Source organism: Leishmania infantum, chromosome 29 (genome assembly GCF_000002875.2).
Source record: "Leishmania infantum JPCM5 genome chromosome 29".
NCBI classification, from domain to species: Eukaryota; Euglenozoa; class Kinetoplastea; order Trypanosomatida; family Trypanosomatidae; genus Leishmania; species Leishmania infantum.
Genome location: NC_009413.2, coordinates 990,872 through 1,003,528, shown reverse-complemented (window position 1 = coordinate 1,003,528; position 12,657 = coordinate 990,872). Strand labels below are relative to the sequence as shown.

At 60.5% G+C, this 12,657-nt stretch overlaps 3 protein-coding genes across 3 annotated transcripts; all 3 read left to right on the top strand.

The window, feature by feature from the left end:
- Nucleotides 1–927: 927 nt before the first annotated feature.
- LINJ_29_2360 (conserved hypothetical protein) lies at nucleotides 928–3,051 on the top strand (the record flags this gene model as incomplete). The annotated part of the gene is made up of 1 exon (XM_001466716.1): nucleotides 928–3,051. The coding sequence occupies one exon, from the start codon at nucleotides 928–930 to the stop codon at nucleotides 3,049–3,051; it is 2,124 nt and encodes a 707-aa protein (XP_001466753.1).
- Nucleotides 3,052–5,495: 2,444 nt separating this feature from the next.
- LINJ_29_2350 (metallo-peptidase, Clan MA(E), Family M1) lies at nucleotides 5,496–8,102 on the top strand (the record flags this gene model as incomplete). The annotated part of the gene is made up of 1 exon (XM_001466715.1): nucleotides 5,496–8,102. One exon carries the CDS (start codon nucleotides 5,496–5,498, stop codon nucleotides 8,100–8,102), a length of 2,607 nt encoding a protein of 868 aa, XP_001466752.1.
- Nucleotides 8,103–10,100: 1,998 nt separating this feature from the next.
- On the top strand, nucleotides 10,101–11,849 carry LINJ_29_2340 (conserved hypothetical protein; the record flags this gene model as incomplete). The annotated part of the gene is made up of 1 exon (XM_001466714.1): nucleotides 10,101–11,849. The coding sequence occupies one exon, from the start codon at nucleotides 10,101–10,103 to the stop codon at nucleotides 11,847–11,849; it is 1,749 nt and encodes a 582-aa protein (XP_001466751.1).
- Between the last annotated feature and the right edge of the window lie 808 nt (nucleotides 11,850–12,657).

Here is a 12,657-nt window from a genome sequence, read left to right as displayed (position 1 = left end):
CACCGTGCCTGATGGTATCAGGCAACAAAAAGGCGATGCGGGGTCGGCGGAGACGCAGTACTGTTCTTGCTGCCGTGCTCCTGGCCAGCCCCTCTCGCATTCGTATCAACACTTACACACCCAAGCGCGACACGCGTCAGCGCACATACACCGACATAGAAGTCCCCCCGACGTACACTAAAAAAAACGAGACGAAAGCTGAACAAGATTTTGCGCACTTGTCGCATGCTTCCACCCTGGTGCTCCTGCGCGGCTCCTGGGCAACTGCCGGCTCGTCACGAGAAAAGCGATCGTTGTTGTCATGCAACCCATGCAGCGCAGTCGCGCTTGCAACAAGTGTTGTGGCTCGACAGCCAAAGCGAGGTGAAGAAAATGAGGTTCGCATCAGCGTCCCTCCCTCCCTCTCCACCTTTTCTCTCCGCTTTCTGTCGTACTTCTATGTTTCCCCATTCTCTTGTCTCTCTCTCCCTCTCTTGATCGCCCTGGCGTGCGCATCGGTTAGCCACTGGGCAGCTTGCCTTTTGGTCTCTCTCTGTTGTCTCGTTTCCCTGCACGCACTTGGCGGCTGCGTGCGTGTGTGTGTGTGCGTGCTCGTTTTGCTGCTTGCGTTTTCTGTCTGCCGAGTCGTCATCACTGAAAGCGTCGAGAATCCTGCGGCTTAGCCCTTGCGCCAACCCCCTTCCCCTCCTGATCGCGCCAGCCTAGGCGTGCGTGTTGCTCCTTTCGCCTCGGGCATCGTATTGCCACTACCGCGGCTTTGGTGACACTTCGCCTTTATCAACCTGCACGTTACAGCCTTCCCTATTCTCTACCCGCTTCTCGTGGTTCTCCTTCTATCTGGGGTCGCGGAACTGGTTGTGAAGGACATGCTTCTTGCGCCGTGTGCATCCTTACCCCACACGAACACACGAGGCCTGGTGGTCAGCGATGTCGAGCAAGGAAGAGTTGGCTGCCTTGATGGCGTCCGACGGTGACTTCGAGAAGAAGATCTCGTTGCTCAAGAAGGCGGTTGTCACGGTCACGAAGCAGAAGAAAGAGGTTGAGGCCCGTCAAACCCAGCTGCAGGGAGAGCTGAGCAGCGCGACCCAGCAGCTGGCAGAGGCGCAGCGGGTGAACGCCGCCCTACAGCGCAAAGTGAAGTCTCTTGAAGCGCAGCTAGAACAAGAGCGCAGCAGTGGGTCAGCGTTCGGCCAGAACATGTTGAAGGGCTTGTCCTCAATCATGGGCAACAGTGACAGCACCAACCGTAGTGGCGCTCGCGGTGAACGCGGTTCAGCTAGTGACCAGCTGTCTTTGTCCCCGGCGGATGTAGAGCGACTCATCAGCGAGAATGAGCAGTTGCACCGGCAGATATACACCTTCAAGACGAAACTCGAAGACGCGCAACACTCCAGCGCGAAGGATGCGGAGAAGCTGAAGAGCGATGTTGCACGTCTGCAACGCGAAACGCAGGAGCTGCGCCGTTCCCTTGAGGTAAACACCGCCACCGGCGACCGTCTTCGCGCCGACTACCTCACTGAGCGGGCTTTGGGCGACTTCTGCCGACACTTCTTTGTGGCCACGCTGCTCCGACCGCAGCAGGAACGGGAATCGTTCCTTGCAGGTACCACGGTAGAGGTGCGGTGGCCTGCCAAAGGGCCGTCGTCGAATTCGGCGGCGGCCGCCTTTTCGGACTCTCTGCCGGCAGTGGTGCGCGAGAGTGCTGCCCTCGCCCTGCGGAGTGCCGCCGGTACCGTCAAGACGCTTCTGCGCGGCGTCTCGGTGCTTGCAGTGGTGCTGCAGGAACAGCTGCCGTCGCGGGAGCGGGCAACCGTGAGGGACTTGGAGTGCCTGCGTGATCGGCTCTCCGTATTTCTGGAGGCGCACACGGCGAAGAAAGACAGTCTCATGTATCTCCTTGAGCAGCTGGACACTCAGCTGTCAGCGCTGCAGCACGCCGATGAGGAAGGCTGCTCCGCCCCTGCCTCGGTTGATGCCTTTGTTGAGGCTCAGGGCAATATTGTGCAGCTCGTGCTGGAGTGGGTCGGTCTTCTTCGAACACAGCTCCCGCTCTTCGTAGAGAGCTGTGTCGCAATCCTGCCGCATGGGCACTCCTACACTATGTACACCGCACACGTCAGCGCCGGCACCGGCGATGGCGCTGCTGCGCCACGAAAGACGACGTCCAAGCGCGGCGAATTCGTCGAGGAAGTCACAAGACACGGCTATGCCACTCTGGCGTCCATTGAAGGGTCGCTTACGGCGATGCGCATGCTCATCCAGCGCTCACCCACCGCGTACTACCGCTGCTACAATAATGGAAACCTAGGAGGCGGACCACCAGAACCGCCCACCACGAAGGAAACGCTCAACTTCACCCCCTTGTTGGATGCCACGCAGCCGCCTATGGATCTTTCCTCGCTGCTGGCGCTGCAGCAGTTCTGGTGGGAGGGCTGCACGTCGGTACGTTCTTTGCGCGCGTCGATTCGGGCGCTCAACAGCGGCTTAGTTGATGTGGCGGAGGCCTGCAACAAGAGCGAGATCCGCGACGCTCTGAACTACCTTTGCAAGTGCCTGGAGGCTATAGCGGCAGCTTCGGAGGAGATGAACGGCTCATCGCGATTGGTGCCAGCCGATGCGGATGCGGCCATCGCCGCGCTGGCGCCTTATGCCTTTGCTTCTCGAACGCCTGCCCACGCATCATCGAGTGAAGCGTCGTCGTGGGCGTTTCGTCCCAGAACTGCTATCGCCACGTCGCCAACACTAACGGCGGAGGGCGTGCGCGACGCCGCCTACGCTGACAAATACGAAGAGCTTCTTGTGGCGCTATCGGCTGCCGATCGTGCAGCAGCTAGCTATTACACCCAAATGAACTACTTGTACGTGGAAATGGCCGAAAAAGAAGATGCTCTGCAGACAGCGCTGGAGGCCGTCGCGCATCTGCAGCAACTCATCATCGCAGAACGCGCGGAGGCGAAGCACACGCGCCAAGCCCTACAGAGCCAAATCAGCCTACTGTCGACGCAGCTGGTCGAAATGGCTGGTGCACCGGCCGCACAGTCACCGCAGTAGTGGGACGGCTCTCGGCATTCGCCATCCCATAAAAAAGTTACTCAGCCATCTTCTTCCTTTTTTGCTTTGCTGACATGAGGACACGGCGCACACTTCTGCTCCTTGTCTTTTCCCTTTTCGCTTTCCGTCGTTTGATTGCCTCCCCAACGGTAAACATCAGGCACACCTATAGCGAGGGATTGGAGAAATGCTCGCCACCGTCTCACCCCCTCCTGCCCCTCCCCACGCTTCCCGTGCTCTTGGCCTCACTGCTCCGCTCTCTCGGCTTGTCTCCCGGCTTTAAACGAATGAGTGAGGAACCCTCCCCCCTTGCCCTTGGGCTCTGCGATCCCCCTCCCTCTCTCTGTCACCGACCATTGAAGGACTGCCTCCGTGCCCACCCCCTCCACCACACCTCGCACCTCACGCTCATGCCCACGCAAGTAAATCTTTCAGATCTGCTGGCTCCACTCCACAACCGCTTCCTATTGTATCGTATGCCCACCGTATCGCACGCCTGCTGACGGGGGACACCTCGGCGTAGTATCAGAGTGCAGTACCTAACTCTGCGCGGAAGCTAAGGGCCTGCAGCCTGATTCCAGTTATTCGTTGTGGACTCTTGGTGCCGGCGAACAGGTCTGGGCTGGTGCTGTGCTGAAGAGACTGGCGGCCGTGATCGTGCTTGGACCAGATCAATGAGAATTCTGTCAGTGATTCAAAAAAAAACCCCATACGCGCGCTACTCGCCCGCCACGGGCGCCGGTGACTTCCGCTTCTCTGCGACTAATGAGGCGCAGGGATATAGCGGATATGCGTGCCAAGCAGACATGTGCAAATGAGTCGACTCCAACGATATTGATTAAGGACCCGGATGCCGGTCTTCGACGCCAGCCCGACATCGCCCAAAGCCGCGCTCACGCGACGATAGGAGGCGATGCTCGCCCAGCTGCGCATGGGTGCCTTGACCGTACTTTGGATTCCTGCAGCGGCGGCTGGGTGGCGGCGACAGCATGGAGTGCTGAGGGCGTGCGGCCTACTAGCGCGCTAGCGCTGTGGTGCTTGCGCGCCCGCCAGAGCCTCCGCCCCCGCCTTTGGAAGGCGCGCGGCCTCGGGAGAAGGTGGAGTGCCCCCTGCTGCCTCACACTCACGGCAGCGTCCGGCCTGTCGCGGTGCGTGCGGGCAGGCCAACCAGCCACGCCTCCTCCCTGTGGCATCGTCGGAAAGGGAGCGCGAGTGCAGCGAACCCCCTCCCCGGACAGCAACGTCGTGCTGAAGCAAATCCCAAGGTCGGAAAGTGCGAGCACGCTGCAGCATGCGCTGCCAGCCACAGCTGGCGTGCTGCGCCACATCCAGTCACGGCATGCAGAGGTCAGCCGAGCAGGAGTGATGGGCGAAAGCGGCGCGAAGAGATCCATACCGATCGACGCCGAGGCGCACGCGTGCGCAAGCAGGCGGCACCTCCTCCATCCGACCGGGCCGGCTGATGAGGCACGGATGCCGGAAGCAGGACGAGAACACCCCCGAATGGCACCATCGAGCCCTCCAGGCTCCCATGTGGAGAGCCGCCACGCCATCCTATGGGGTGCCGCGGCTTGAGGCAGCTGAGAGGGAGAAAAGCATGGCATACAGGCAGGTTGTGCCGGGTTTCAGAGGGCCATGACCTGAGGCTGGCCCGCCCCCTCCTTGAACTCTCCCGGCATGCGCCTCGGCCACGCCCTTATTGTCCGCACGACGGGCGCCACCGCTCGCGCCCTCGAGCAGGAGCCCGGGCACGGACCGCGTGGATCAAGGCATGCAGCCCACGCGAGTCTCCGTGTGGCGTCGATGGCGCAGCACGTGTGCGAAGAAGGGACGAAGGACGAAAAGAGCCCGCAAGGCGCATGGCCCGATCCGTCGGCAGGGCGGTTCGCCCTGGCTGGCCAGGGTTTCGCTGTAGCACAGCACACGTAGGTGAGCTGCAGTCTTATGCGTATCTTCACCGGCTTGCGCGTTGTAGATTGATATGTGGGAGACTAAAATCTCTTTCATCAAGCCGCTCTCTACAGCGCTGCACATCTTCCTCCGTTGATGCTCTGCTTTGCATCATGTGCTGTCTGCATCTGTGTCTGCTTCCTGATCCCCTTTGGTACTTTTCTTCCGCTGCGTCTACTTCCATCCTCTGCACTCGCGCATGCGTGCGAATGAAAAAAAAACGTGCACATATGACCGTTGTTGTTCAGATTATATCGCATATCTCCCGTTAGCAACCCCCTTACGCCGTTCTTGGCACGGAGGGAGAGGGAAGCACGTCTGTCTTTCGCTGGTTTGTTAGCTTACATTTGTGTGTGTGTGTGGGTCTGTTTCTTGCCGCCCGCTCTGCTGGCTTCGTGTGCGTCTGCTGCCTTTCCTATTTTCTGTTTGGCATCTCTCACCTCGACCACCCCACCCCCAGTCTCTTCCCCGGCTCCTCTTCTCCGCTGGCAGCCATGTCGATGACAAAGAGCGTCAAACTGGAGAACCCGTATGTGCCCTCCGGGTATCACCTGCGCGTTGCGGTGGATCTTTCCACGTGGAGCTACGCAGCGGTGGAAACGGTGCACCTGCAGCGCTGTCCTGCCTTCCCGGACTGCGACACGATCCAGCTGCATGCAGCCCCGTCGATCGAGGTGACGTCAGTGAAAGGCGCCACTCTGGTACGGCGCGACAACACGGCGCACACGCTTGTGCTGAAGCTGGACGCGGAGACAATGGCGTTGGCAGACCCGACGTTGCAGTTTGAGTTCACGCATGTAATCCAAAAGGAGCTGCGCGGCTTCTACCAGGTGAACTTCAAGCATAATGGAAAGCAGCACCGTATGGCCTCCACGCACTTCGAGCCCGTGTCAGCGCGACTCTTCTATATTTGCCACGACGAGCCGGCGCAGCGCGCGGATTTCACGCTGACCGTGACGCTGCCAAAGTCGGAGGAGCACTACGTCGTCCTTTCTAACGGCCCTCTGACGTCGAAGACTGTGAAAGGGGACACCGTGGTGCACACCTTTCAAACAGTGCCCAGGTGCCCGCCGTACCTGACAGCCTGTGTCGTCGGTGAGCTGGAGCACATCAGCACCGTCGTCAACGGCATCCCGGTCAGCGTGTACGCGACGCTGGGCAAGGTGGGACGGGCGCAGTTTGCCCTCAGCACCACCGTGTTTGCTCTTGAGTTCTTTGAGAAGTTCTTCCAGTGCAAGTACCCGCTACCAAAGCTGGACGTCGTTGCCATTCCCGACTTCCCGATCGGTGGGATGGAGAACTGGGGCTGCATCACGTGCGCTGAGGCGATACTGGTGGACCCGCAGCAGTCAAGCGTGGAGGCGAAGCGCGGCACGTCGAACCTGGTATGCCACGAAGTCTCGCACAACTGGTTTGGTAACCTTGTTGCCATCAACTGGTGGGAGGGTCTGTGGCTCAAGGAGGGCTTTGCGTCGTGGTGTGGCTACCACGCGACGCACGCGTACGCGCCACAGTGGAACGCTCTGGACGCTGCGGCGCTGCAGGTGGTGTCGGCGCTGAACGACGACATATACGAGTACAGTCACCCAGTTGAGGTGCCCATCCACGATCCTGGAGATATTACCCAGATCTTCGACAGCATCAGCTACAACAAGGGCATGGGCCTGGTTTTCATGTTGCAGGCGTTCCTTGGCGATAAGTGGGAATCTGCCGTCGCACACTACATCGGAAAGCACCAGTTCGGGGACACCAAAACGGTGCAACTCTGGGAGGCGCTCGAGGAGTCGTCCAAGCTGCCCATCACCGAGGCCCTCACCAGCTTCACCACGCAGATGGGCTACCCAATGATCCACGTGGCCAGACAGGACGAGAACACCATCGTGGTGACGCAAGAACCATGCCGCTTCGTCACGGCGTCGGCGAAGAGTATGCGGACGTGGTGCGTGCCGCTTGTCGTGGAGGGCATCGACCCTGCCGCTGGGCGTGCGACACCGATGCTGCGCTGCGACAACTCCATGGAGGTGACCCTGCCGGCCGGCATTGCGAAGGGGGCCTTTGCCAACGCCAACCCGCGCCGTACCGGCTTCTACCGCTGCCGGTACGACAACGCTATCTTCGATGCATGGCTCGCCAACTACAGCCAGCTTTCCCCTGCCGATCGCCGCTCCCTCTTTTCCGACACGCTGGCTGCGATTCGGATGGGCTACGATGACATTCCGCGGCTGGCGAGGATCGCGAAGGCCGTTTCGGCGTTCGAGAAGGATATCTATGTGCTGCGAGAGTACATGCAGACCATGGGTACCTTCCTCCGCTCTTTCGACGATGCTTCTCTGACAAAGAGCCTGACCAAGGAGCTGCATGGTTTCCTCATCCCTGTCGCCGAGTCCTTTATAGGAGTCAGCCCGCAGGACGACAGCGCGTCGCTGCGCCGCAACTTTTACCTCGACGCCAGTATCTCCACTCTGCTGAACAGCTGGGAGCCGGCGGAGGTCTCTGCGCACCCGGTGATCCAGTGGGCTCTGCAGCAGGCACAGGACTTCCTCTCCGGGGCAGGTTTCAACGCTGGCACGCTCAGCTCCTGCCTACGTGCCTGGGTTCGCATGGCCGACCCCGCCGACCTTCCAGCGCGCAACGCGCAGCTGTACGCGAAACTGCAGGAGGTGGACGGCAACGAGGAGCTGTGCCGTTCGCTGGTCCTGGCCATGACGAGCGGCGCCTCAGTTGACTTTGCGCTGGACATCATGAAAAAATGCATCGAGAACGACGGCGTCCGCAGCCAATACGGCGGGCAAGTCTTCTGGAGCCTCGCGTCGAATCCAGCGATCTCGGGCGCGGAGGTGTGGCAGGCCTTTCAGAACAACTTCGACGCAGTGAACGCGCAGTGGGGTGGCGGCCAGTTCCGTATCCAGGCTATTGTGGGCTTCCTGGGTGAGGCGCTCTCTGGCGATGCTGCGGCGGACGAGTTCGAGGCTTTCTTCGAGACGCATCCACTTCCTAATGCCCGCCTCGCCATCGGCCGCGCCGCTGAGGAGCTGCGCATTCGTTCGTGGCTGAACAAAAAGTGGAAGGCTTCCCTGCCTCACGTATTCTGCCGTCACTGACTCCATGCGCTCACGAGCCCCAGGGAGGGGAGAGTCGAGGATGTAACTGAACAGAGCGAGAGAATGATGAGGGAGAGGAGGGAGCAAAAGGGGAGGGGCGGGCCGTGAGCTGGAGTAGTAAGCGGACGTACGTGCGTGCCAGCGCGTTTGAGCTGCCTCCTCGCAAATGAGGGTGTCCCTAGTTGATTTTTCCCACTTGCGTGAACACGTCCGCACACACGCCGGGGCAGTCGTGTAGCCGGACTGTGACACGGAATTCTCCACGTCGCCCTCTCTTTGTGTGCTCGCCCTCTCGCGTGCACCTCTCCACCGCGCTCGCATGTGTTCTTCCCCCCTGTCTCCTCGCACCATTTTAGCTCCTCACACAGCGCTCTGATGATCGAAGCATTTCTCGCTTTATTTTTGTTTCCGTACTTGCCCTCGTTCAATCCCCATGGCGGAGGAACACACCCCTCTGTGCGCGGTACCGCAGGGTCCAGTGCACCCCCCACTCTGAGTGGAGAAGCCAAGCAGCCTCTCCCTATCCCCTGCCAATGCCGAGCCACCTCTGGTGGTGACAGGGCCAAGTGCCTACGACGTGAGGGGGAGGCCAGAGTGGTTTGCCGCTACGGATGTCGGCGGTCAGGTCCTGGTCGACGAGGCGGCAGAGAGACTTGCCACAGCGAATACTCTTGTGATATCCGTGTGATGGGCGAAGTGCCAGCGCGACTCGTACGTATCCCATCCCCGTGGGTCACACCCTCTGGTGTGGGGAGCTTGAGTGCCACCCGGAGGCGGATGCCCCAGATGGGGACCGGCACAATGGGTGGCGCGGCTGTGAGGCGGACCTGCGGTGCGGGTGGATGGGCAGGGTTCGAGGCAGGGGCCGCGCTCAGCCGACTGAGTCGGCGCATGGCTGTAACGCGCGTGTGTCTAGCGCTGCTTTGCACCACGCGGATGTGGCCTGCGGCAGTGCCAGTGGGTTGGCGTGCAGCTCATCTCACACGGCCGAAAGGGTGGTCACGTTAGCGGAACAGGACCGTTATTGCATGCGCGCATTTTTGTGTGTTTCGCTCCCGCTCACGTGGATGACCAGAGTCCGACCTTTGTTTTTGTTATTTCGTTGTTGTTTTATGCTTTTTACTGCGTATCAGTATCTACCCCTTATATCAACTTGTGACAACGGCTACACACGTGGCATGCCGTGGGCGTCCGCGCATTCTTTTGCGCTTTTTCAGCTGAGGTGTGCTCTCGCTCGCTATCTCTCTCCCGTTTTTTTTTTTTTTACATATATCATGATTCGTGGTTGTTTGCCGTATTGTGGTTAGTGCGGCATCACTATCATGCTGGAAAGGCGCACCTCTTCGCGTACTCGTGCTCTTATCTGAACCTTCACTACCGCCTCTTCTACACCTCTTTTCCGAGAGTGCGAGAGCTGCGAAACTGCCCAGCGAAGACGCACCTCAAAGAGCTGCAACCAGACCTCAAGAAACGAAATGAAATACCGCCTGCAGGACTTGAATGCTAGAAATGCAAGAAAGCAAAGGGGAGGGAGCAAGCGAGAGCTAAGGAGGAGACATGCCGGCGCGCTGAAACAGGTCATCCTTCTTCGTACTGCGAGGCGGCTCATTCAGCTGTGTTGGCGGGATTAGGAAAGAGGCCGGCTTCCCACCGCCATTCCTTGCCGCTTGTCTGTTCTGCCCCCACTTCATTGCATCTCACCTTGGCCTCTCCCCCCTCTTTGTCCCCCCTCCGTGCAGTTGAAAAGAGCGGCCCTCCCCCGGGTCGCTGCGTATCGCAGCGGCGAGAACTCACGTGAGTCCCGTACGAGAGGAAAAGGGAACGATGGCGACGAAAATAATCAGCGAGGACAAGACAGATGAGACCAGTGTGCGCATGCCCGTTTGTCTTGGATTCATTTGATTCTTCGAACCGCATCATTTGTTGTTTTCCAACCGACGGTGGCTCCACCTGCCTTCTCTCGCTCCCTCTCCTTCTTTCGCGTGCACACGGGCAACCATGTTCGTGCGCCCTTCACGGCCGTACGTGCACGGCACCGGTGCGTGCGTGTTTGCCCACCTGCCCTCCCCCTCTCCCAGCGGCCACGCTTGTCTCATCCCGCCTTCTTTACGTTTTTTTTTTTCAAAGAGACTGCCAGTCGACATGAGAACGGCCACCGTTCTTGGTGCCGGAGAGCTGGGTAAGGCGTGCGCCTGCGCCCTCGCAGCAAACCACAGCGTCGACTCCGTCACCCTTTTGACGCGGGACGCTGCTATGGCGGCACCGGAGAAAGCGAACGCGACGCTGTCTTCGACGTACAGCGGCGATCTAGCGAACTTTTCAGGCGCAGAGGGCAGCTCTACCGGTGCCTCTTCGTCACCCGCTGCACCCTCAAGCATTACCGCAACTCCATGGCCGTCTGTCGTTCACCTGCAGGACTTGAAGCAATTCTGCCGCGACGCCGCATCCGCGATAAACCGCAAGCGGGCCCAGCACCCTCTGTTCTTGTGCACTCCTTGTGCGTCGTACCTGCCTGGGCATGATGCATGGGCGCGCGCCGCGTTCGGGAACGAACACTGCCCAGCGACCCATGATGTACTCACCCGGTGGCGCTCCTCGCCGGCTGCGATTGCGTCGTTGCAATCAGAACCAGCGCCTTCCAATGGATTTGTCGTGGTGTTCACACGAGGCTTCGCCGCTGATGGAGCGGTGCCAGCGCAGCTTGCGGATGCGCTTCTAAACGGTCCCCTCGCAGAAGATGCCAGTTCAGCGGCGCCGGACTCACTATCCGAAATCGAGACGCCGGTGTTGGTGGCGTCGGGCCCGGTGCTGGCGAAGGAGTGGTCTCTGCAGTCGACGCCGCTGGCATCGAGCGGGGCATCTGCGACTCTTTCTTCGCTCATTTCATCCAGACCCCCAAGCGCACTGCCGGTGGCTGCCGGCGCAGACGGTGGTGCCGGCGAAGGTGGAACGAGGGCGGCACTTTCGTCTGCGTCAGGCAGGGAGCTTCCTCATGCCTTTTCCGGCGTGGCGCTCACATTCGCCGCATGGACACCATCCATTGCCGCTGATGCCGGCCGGCAAGAGGCGCTCGCAGATCAGCTTCGCATCTTTTTTCCTCGCGAGTCCGTCACCTACTTGACCGCCCCTGACGCAGCCGCCATCCTGGCCATTGTGAATGGCTGCGTGCCGCTCTGCTCTTTCGGAGCTGGCTTGGTGAGTAGCGTGTACACGGGCACGAGCGTGACGTCCCTGGCCGCCTACGCCCAGCACGCCGTCGCGGCCACAGAGCAACTCGTGAACAAGCTCTTGGGCCATGCAGCCGGCACGCCGCTGCCGCTGCCAGCCGTGTCCACGCTCTGGTGTGCCTGCACGTGTCTTGTATCGCGCGAATTTGCTCTTGGCCGCAAGCTGGACTTCTACTTCCGCAAGCAAGATGCCGCTGAGGCGATCTTCCGTGGCCACGAGCACCACCTCTTCGCGGCGACAGTCGACGGTCTTCACGAGCGCATGCAGACTAGTGGCGTTGCCAGCCCATTCTACGAGGTGCTCATGGACACCTACAACACCATGATTCGCGCGTCACGGGCAGGCGAGGGGCTGGTGAAGGAGGGCTACTACGGCTATCGCGATACGCTCGGTGAGGACAGTGGCGAGCTGCTGCGGCAGGTCACGGGCGTGGATGAGGCGATGCTCTCCGGCGACGAGGCGCGCTTCACGGAAGCCAAGGAGCGCATAATGAAGGCATTCGCCGGCTCGACCTTTTGAGCAGGTCGCTATAAGTGCAATAAGAGGAGGGCGAGAGCAGAGCAAGAGGGAGCAGAAAAAACGGAGGTCGTGCAAATAGCTGAAAGGGCAGCAGTGTGCGTCTCCCTCCATTCCATTGATCTGCATACATTCTGCTCGATTGCGAAAGGGTGCGGAGGGGGAGCGGGGAGGACACCCCTCTCCGTGCGTGGCATCGCAGGGCGCAGTACACCCCTCCCCCTCCCCACGCTCTGTGTGGGGGAAGCTATGCAGCCCCCACCCCCCTATCCCTGCCAACGCCGAGCCACTTCAGGTGGTGAAAACTTCACGCACCTCGGACATGGCGGAGGGCGGGAGGGTCAGAGCGATGTACCGCCACGCATGCCGGCGGTCAGGCTGTGGACATTGTTGCGCTGGAGAGGCCAGCGACGGTGCGCACGCTTCTGCCATCCATGCGATAGGCGACGTGTCCGCGTGACTCGAACGTATCCCACACGGCCCCCGCACTGCCTGCTGGTGGAGGCACAGCCTGCGCGACCGCGAGGAGATGCACTGGGTGGCGACCAGCACAATGGGTGGCGCGGCTGTGCGGCGGAAGGGGGAGAGTAGAGTTTTGCGTAGGGGCGGTGCTGGGATGACTGAGTCGGCGCATTGCTGTAACACGTTTGTCTAGCGCTGCCTCGCCCCACGCGGATGGGGCCTGTGACAGGCCCTGAGGTGAGCTGAGTGGGGTCTCACTCATGCTGTGCGGCAGAGATGGCGGGCACCTTGACGGAAAGGAAGCTGTGCGTATGTGGTCTGCGGCGCGCGAGCGTAGCGTAACCGCCTC